The sequence below is a fragment of the Gobio gobio genome, assembly GCF_949357685.1.
Source record: "Gobio gobio genome assembly, chromosome: 20".
Taxonomy (NCBI): domain Eukaryota; kingdom Metazoa; phylum Chordata; class Actinopteri; order Cypriniformes; family Gobionidae; genus Gobio; species Gobio gobio.
This window is the reverse complement of record NC_137113.1, coordinates 25,332,009-25,340,249: the sequence shown is the minus strand read 5'-3', so window position 1 is coordinate 25,340,249 and position 8,241 is coordinate 25,332,009. Positions and strand designations below refer to the sequence as shown.

Here is an 8,241-nt window from a genome sequence, read left to right as displayed (position 1 = left end):
TACCAATCGGTGAAGTCTTTCACTAGTCAGTCTGATAAGATGAGTGAAAATTGTTCATGAAATATGCAGAAAATCTGGGGTGTTGTTAGTCTCATTCTGACTTCTTGCATGCTGCTCTATCTAGTACTTTGGATAAATATCTCTGAACACTTTCACGGGTAAGAAAATCAGTGTATTGATGAGTGTGAATCTTTTGAAAATATTTGTCTTGCGGTGTAATTATGATATTCTAATGACTTCGTATTAATACTGTTTGTCTGGATTACCACAAAAAGTTTGTTCCTGTTTTTAATTGACATTTTCCTCCTCATTAGCAAAACTGTAATCATTTCTACACTGATTTTATCACTACGAGGAAATGATAGTTTGTACAAAACTGAAAAACCTTTTCACTCTGCTGAGCGAGAAGTGAATATCACACCTATTCCGGTTATTTATAAGAAAAATTTTACGAAACTGCCAGTGTGGGATTTCGAAGATGTTTATTTGCGAGACCATCAAGCAAGAAAACCCGTAAGTGCTCCTTTTCAAATACTATTCTCACATCACGGCGCAGTTGTGCACTTGTTTTGAGCCTTTGAAAAATCACCTTTTCCGTAGACCTGTATGAAGTCCATTCAAAACACAGAGGATCCCAAGTTCAAGGAAGCTGTCCTTCATGACATTCAGCTGTGGTTTTACAAAGGTCAACTCAACATAACAGAATGGAATCGATTAGCACACTTCAACAATCCTTTTGGCTTCATGGAGTACAATTACAATGGTGATCTATGACATATTTCAGAACATTTCTGTCAGATTTTCAAGTTATATGGGTGTGTAAAGCCTCCAGCACATCCAGCATGTGTTTGAGAAAGGCGTGTAGTATTTCTTCACCATAGGCTTGATGTCTTAGGATTTTTTTTAAAGGCATTGTAAATAATGTAAATTGAGCTCTCTTTCTTTATTTAGAGAAACATTCTGGGTTCAGTGTAGGTTAAGCTCAAATGAACAGCATAATACTAATTACCACTCGTCCTGTTTTTTCTTTTGAAAACCCCATGAAATCAAAATCGACAATTCTTCATTTCTATGGAACATTGCAGTGTTTGTTATAAAGGATTATTTTATCATAAAGGATCATTATTTTATGATATGTTTACTGGGTGGAGGGAACTCACGATCAACTCAACATGATCAATGGGATCGTAGAAATGGCAAACAATATTGATCCAACGATCCAATTCATTCTTAATAGTCAAAATCAACTCTCGTCGTCCTACATTTTTCTCATTTGCGAAGCCGTTTCACGCATATATAAGCCTCAATAGGGAAGAAAAGGTGTTCGCAACTTAGTGCCCCTAGTGTGGATTTTTGAAAATGTGTACCGTTCATGTAGGCTAGTGTGTAACAGTTCTAAGTGAATGAAAATATAAGTTTTAAATCTGAAAGTGCACCATATATAAAGTTATTGTCTCTCAAAAGTAAGAGTCGACTCGGAGTCAATTAAACGAATCGTTTTTTGAAATTCTGTCATTAATTACTTATCCTCATGTCGTTGGACACCCGTAAGACCTCCGTTCATCTTCGGAACAGAAATGAAGATATTTTAGTTGAAATCTGATGGCTCTGAAAGGCATCCATTGGCACAATGGCACAGTTCACTATCAAGACCCTTAAAAGGTACTAAAGACGTTGTTACAAAGTCCATCTCACTACAGTGGTTCTAAAATAACTTTATGAATCGGCGATAATAGTTTTTGTGCGCAAAAAAAACCTAAATAACGACTTGCATAGTGATGACAATTTCAAAACACAGCATCATGAAGCTTCGAAGCGTTATGAATCAGCGAGCCGAATCATGATTCGGATCGCGTATCAAACCGCCAAACTGCTGAAATTTGGCGATTCAAACCGCTGAATCAACTCGCTGATTCATAACGCTTCGAAGCTTCATGATGCCGTGTTTTGAAATCGTCATGACTATGTAAGTCGTTATTTAGGGTTTTTTTGCGCACAAAAACTATTATCGCCGATTCATAAAGTTATTTTAGAACCACTGTAGTGAGATGGACTTTGTAACGATGTCTTTAGTACCTTTTAAGGGTCTTGATAGTGAACCGTGCCATTGTGCCAATGGAGGCCTTTCAGAGCCATCAGATTTCAACTAAAATATCTTCATATCTGTTCCGAAGATGAACGGAGGTCTGACGGGTGTCGAACGACATGAGGGTAAGTAATTAATGACAGAATTTTCATTTTTAGGTGAACTAACCCTTTAATGTTCCATCAGTCATTCACGTTAGTACTCGGCTAACGTATGTGCTGTTATTGATACAGTTCCCGCATGTGCACCGCAAGAAATTAGAAGCGCACACACACAAGTTTGTTGATGGACGCACACTTTAATGCTGATGGTGAGGAATTACAGTTAAAACATCTCATAATGTACCTCAAACTGAGTAGCATCACTGAGAAACGTCATGCTCAAGGTTCGGGTTGAATAACTAGTTTTTCCTTCATCATCGATTCGGAATCGCGCTGGGATTGGTGTAAAATCGACATCATCGTTACTGTCTTTACAGTGTGTACATTAATCGCTGAGCTTTAGGAAGCCTCCGGACGGAGCTGGAGTTCAGTTATGGTAATAGGCGTTTGTTTCCGAAATACGTGCTGTACGCTGTAGACCAATCACAACAGACTGGGCCATCTGTGGAAAGGAGGGATTTGGAGATCCATCGAGTCGTTTGAGAATCATTGAACATGTGGTGATGCGCAATGTATATTATGAGAAAATGAGACTTTTTCAAAGGTTTTTTGACCTTTGATGCATGTAAACCTGTTGTTGGAGACCTCAAAATCTAAATTAGGAAACTTTAAAAATAGCATAATTGGGGCACTTTAAATGTATGGTCAGTCGCAATACCTTCAGGGGACTTTAGGTCAGAGTAGCGCCATATTTAGCCTAATCATTTACATTTACATTTATGCATTTGGCAGACGCTTTTATCCAAAGCGACTTACAGTGCCCTTATTACAGGGACAATCCCCCTGGAGCAACATGGAGTAAAGTGCCTTGCTCAAGGACACACTGTTGACTGCTGGGATCGAACCAGCAACCTTCTGCGTATCAGTTCCATGGTTTAACCCACCGGACCACCATCTCACTAATCAGTGACAGGGATGAAAATGAGGCTGTGAGGGATAGAATACAGTGCGTTCAATGGATTGTACTGTTGTTTAACAATGTACTGATTGTTCAGCTAATGAAACATCTTTACAAAAAAACCTTCAGTGGTCAAAAGCAGTTTTAAAAGTTGTGAGTTGTGAAAATTACATGATCCAGAACCGTGCTTGCCATTGTAAAGAATGCAAGTCTATCCCTCGCAGCCTCGATTTCATTTACGTTCAATTCAGTATAGCAACAATATGGAGTGTTGAATTTAGTGTGAAAAAAGTCACTGATTTACCTTTTAATGTCCAACTTTACAGTTCAAAGTTTTTAACAGAAGAATTACCGGATGTGTTTGTATAAAGCTTACATTTTTTCTAATTTCTCTAAAGATTTGCCCTATTTACTTTGATTCTTAGTCTGTAACCTCCATTTTTGTATTAAAGAAAAAAATGAGGGACGATTTGTAATCATCATTATGCCACAAATACTGTTGATTGAGCTTAACTTGCAACCTTAAAATATTGGATGAATTTGGATGCCCCATGTATGCTTTCCTGCACTTTGCATTCCTTTACGTACATGGATTTTAATTTTTTCCACTAAAGAGGTAAAAAGAGCAGTGGATTTGATACCAAAGCCCAAGTCTTCCATATTACTGCCTGTGCCTGAAGGTTCAAAGGATGGCTGTGTCCGCTGTGCTGTTGTGGGCGCTGGTGGCATTCTCAATAACTCAAAGATGGGCAAAGAGATAGACTCCCATGATTATGTTTTTCGGTAAGCGTGAAACTTTTAAACTAAAAATATCTAAGGTAGACTTGACAATTGAATGAAAAAGTTCAGTGAAAGTTATTAATGCACTACCAAAAAACACGGTTCTTTATTCTGAGCTCATGACTGTGTAATGTAATACTGTTTATTCTTAAACAGAGTAAATGGAGCTGTTACTCAAGGTTTTGAGGAGGATGTTGGAAATAGAACATCAGTCTATGTACATACAGCTTTTTCCTTATATTCCACTGTTCTGTCATTAAAAAAACATGGCTTTCACAGTATTCCACAAGATGAGGTCAGTATTTTGTACACTGAATTCTAAAATAATATATTCACTGTCATTTGTATATAGCAAATATTCTGTGTTTCATGTAGGTAACTCACTTCAGTGTACTGTGCTACTGTGCTCTTCATTGAGAATTATTTATATAAGCTAAGTTTGGTTTGTTCAGTGGCAGGCAACTACACTACTGTTCAAATATTTGGGGTCGGTACGATTTTTTTGTGTTATTGAAGAAGCCTCTTTTGCTCACCAAGGCTGCATTTCTTTGAACAAAAATACAGTAAAAACTCATATTACATTTCAAAATAATACAAAAATAATATATATTTTAATATGCATTAAAGTGTAATTTATTGCTGTGAAGGAAAAGCTGAATTTTCAGCATCATTACTCCAGTCTTCAGTGTCACGTGATCCTTTAGAAATCATTCTAATGGGGATTTGGTGCTTAAGAAATATTTCTTATTATTATCAACGTTGACAACAGATGTTCTGCTCAATTTTTGGGGGGAAACGTGGTAGATTTTGATGAATAGAAAGTTCAAAAGAAAGGCATTTATCTGAAATAGAAATATTTTGTATTATAAACATATTCACTGTCACTTTTGATCAATTGAATGCATCCTTGCTGAGTAAAAGTATTAATTTGGTAAAAAAAAAAATCTTGCTGAACGGTTGTGTGTGTGTGTGTGTGTGTGTGTGTGTGTGTTTGATTCTATTATTATAATATATCTATTGTGTCTGGTTAAATCTTTCTCTAAAAACTGACAATGTTTTACAAATAGTACTGACACTGGTGTTATTCAACAGGGTATCAAATATGTAATGATCCCTGAGGGCCAGAGGGACTTTGATTGGCTCCAAGGCCTTTTGCAGGGAAAAGTAGCCAATGGGTCATTCAAGAATGTGAGGTAAAGTATCCGGCTCTGCCAATAAGCAAAAATGAACACGGTAATATTAATACAGAAGTCTTTTCAGTTCATTTTCACCACAGTTGACTGGCCAATCAGAATGAAGTATTCCAGAGAGCATATAAATAAATAATCTTAAAGCTTACAATGTTTGGCTCCATGATAAGTGGCAAGTATTATTCTTGATTTGTTTAAAAACTACATTTGCATTTATTCTTCCGTAGACCACTGGATTATTTCAATGGGAATTTTAATGAGAGTCGATTATATGTTCTTCACCCTGATTTTCTTCGATACATTCGCAACAGGTAACATTTATGTTTATAGTGACCAGTTTGTTTGGTCAAAGAACAACCTAAATGTAATCTATCTCTTTTGAATGACCCCTTACTTTTGTCTTTAAAAAAAAAAGATTCATGCCATCCAAACAAATGCAGAAAAATTACTGGGCAATGTACAGACCGACCAATGGAGCGTTTGCTTTGTTCTTGGCTATTCACACATGTGATATTGTAAGTAAATGCATATTTTTTTTCTATTACTTCAACTTATTCTTGAATATCAAGCTATTTGTAGCTCTTTAAAAACTGTAAAGTACTTTTTTTTTTGTTCATATCATCATAATTGCATTGTATTAGTAATACTTTATGAACATTACTTGAAAATTCTTTATGCTCAACATCAGGTGGATGCCTATGGATTCATTACAGAAGACCACCATAAGTACTCCAACTATTATTATGAAAAATTAAAAAAGACCAGGGTCATTTTCTATATTAACCATGACTATGGACTGGAGATAAAAACCTGGAAGAATCTGCATGACTCTGGAATTATTAGACTCTTCCAAAGACTCTAACACATCAAAACCAGAAGGTAGACTCTTTCAACAGGTGTTAATTTAAAAGACATTTCCGAGTCTTGGTGGTTGGTTATTTATGGGCAAGATGGACAAAATCTGTCTTGGAAAGCTATGGATTGAAACTAAATGAAACGTCTGAAATTTTGGTTTACTTTTCATAAAGTGGAGAAAGCTGATTTATACATTTAAATATTTAAATTGGCCAGGTTTGTGTGTGTTCAGTCTTTAATTATTATTCATTACCTTTGATAACATTTTGAGTATAAAACTATTTTTTAATTGTATCTATTTTTTACTAATCATTACTCTTTTTACAACTTTATTAGATTAGATTAATATTTTCCTAAAATTTGGCTACCAATAGCCGTACACAAACATGTCGACCAACTTTAAAGAAGTATGTTATTTATTGATATCTAGATCTATTGTATAGTATATTTTTTTAGGGCTGTCAAGCGATTATTTTTTTAAAATCGAATTAATTACACAATGTGGCGATTAATTAATCCAATTAATCGGCAAATTAATCGCACATAAAATTTGCAGAAATTACTCCTAAAAGACCATTTAAAGTCATTATTGTGTAAAAAAAATCAAATAGACATGACAAAAAGTCGCTTTGGAAAGAAATATTTTCGGGTTAACTATACCTTTAATATTTGTTTTTATTAATATGGAAATATGAAATTATACTCTAAATAATAAACTGCCATAGGTGTCTAATTGAGTCATTCATTAATTAGATTCGTTCATTCAGGAGGGAAGTAAATTGTTATCTTTATGAAAATGGTAAATGTAAATGATTCTCTTTATGGATCATTGGTTCACCCGATTCGTTCAAAGCGCGGATTTAGAAATTAAATGCCATTGTGCTATTGCTCGGAGACAAACAGTTCTGCTTTATCTTTATATTATCGTTGGCAAAACTGAGCAAAACTGACTAAATGTTGTCTAAAAACAATATTAACATATTTATTTTATTAAACTGTTGTATAAGATCAATAGTCTATCGCATTTGCACCCGTGCTATTCTGGACAGAAAAACATAACTCGTGAGATATTGCTTATACTATAGGCTATATTATAATGGAAATGTGAGGGCGTTTTCACACTGGCAGTTTAGTTCGAAACGGGATAAAGGATTTTCCTCAAAAAAAGGATAAAACTCTAAAAGGGGTATTTTTGCCTCATACCTTGAATTTTAAGAACATTTTAACTGCATTCTATAGGAAATATTGCATCATCAAACAACATGAAGAGAAGAATAAAAAGAGGTTGCACTTTATTTTAAGGTATCTGTGTTACAGTGTAATAATGCATTTAAGTACTGTGTGATAATAATTAACTATATTACTTACTATAAGGGTTAGCGTTGGGGTTTGGTTTAGGGATAGCTGGATGTGATTATGCATAATTTATAGTTATTACTACAGTAACGCAACATGTGTAACAAAGACATTGTAAAATAAAGTGTTACCTAAAAAGACTATTGCGAGAGTTTTTTTTTTTAATCTGCTGATTTATCCAAAGTACTATTGCACATTTCTGTGAAAAGACTTCTTTGTATTACTAGTTTGAAAATGTTGTAATCTGCCCATACAAATTCACTGCATCATCAAACCAGTGTTTATTTTAGGATAAAGTGAAACCAGATCTATTCATCACAATTTATCCAGTAAATATTTGTTGGGGTTGGGTCGTTGAATGTTTTTTCCATTATCGCCCAGGGGAAAAGTACTGTAATATGCTATATTAACATGTTGTTGGCATGTTAGCATTATAGTGGCCAAATGTGATGTCTGGAGGGGATATTTGCACAATATTTGCTTTTAGTGAAACTTCAGGTATTAGACTATCAAAATATGAGGAGTGTATATTGGGAAGAAGGATACACTAAACTTGGTTAAGGTATTAAAATGACAAAATAATTTGGCAAGAAAAGTAAACTCCAGCATGACATGTCATAATTCAGGTTTATCATTTCACAAAGGTTTTCGATGTCAGATAGCAGACTAAGCAGATATGGTACTAAAATACTACGGTAGTCAATGGTTGCTCTATCTGCTTTGTTACAAACATTCTTCAAAATATATTTTTGTGTTCAGCAGATCAAAGAAACTCATACAGGTTTGCAACAACTTGAGGGTGAGTAAATTATTTTTGGGTGAACTATCCCTTTAAGTTCAGTAGACTGAGAAGGCCACTTGAAGATTTCAAAATGCTGAGCATGAACACTTTCACTGTGCACAATGGTGTGTTTG

The 8,241-nt window shown here is 34.9% G+C and overlaps 1 protein-coding gene across 1 annotated transcript; it reads left to right on the top strand.

The window, feature by feature from the left end:
• Window positions 1-18: 18 nt before the first annotated feature.
• Window positions 19-7,459, top strand: st6galnac1.1 (ST6 (alpha-N-acetyl-neuraminyl-2,3-beta-galactosyl-1,3)-N-acetylgalactosaminide alpha-2,6-sialyltransferase 1, tandem duplicate 1). The gene is made up of 9 exons (XM_079801167.1): window positions 19-158; window positions 315-513; window positions 601-763; window positions 3,760-3,928; window positions 4,082-4,220; window positions 5,018-5,118; window positions 5,343-5,426; window positions 5,531-5,630; window positions 5,804-7,459. The coding sequence occupies exons 1-9, from the start codon at window positions 64-66 to the stop codon at window positions 5,975-5,977; spliced, it is 1,224 nt and encodes a 407-aa protein (XP_079657293.1). The 5' UTR covers window positions 19-63; the 3' UTR covers window positions 5,978-7,459.
• Window positions 7,460-8,241: the final 782 nt, after the last annotated feature.

Coding starts and splice junctions, on each gene's coding strand:
- st6galnac1.1 (XM_079801167.1), top strand. CDS start 64: ATGCAGAAAATCTGGGGTGTTGTTAGTCTCATTCTGACTTCTTGCATG. Junction 159..314: donor ATCTCTGAACACTTTCACGG/GTAAGAAAATCA, acceptor CCTCCTCATTAG/CAAAACTGTAATCATTTCTA. Junction 4,221..5,017: donor ACAGTATTCCACAAGATGAG/GTCAGTATTTTG, acceptor GTTATTCAACAG/GGTATCAAATATGTAATGAT.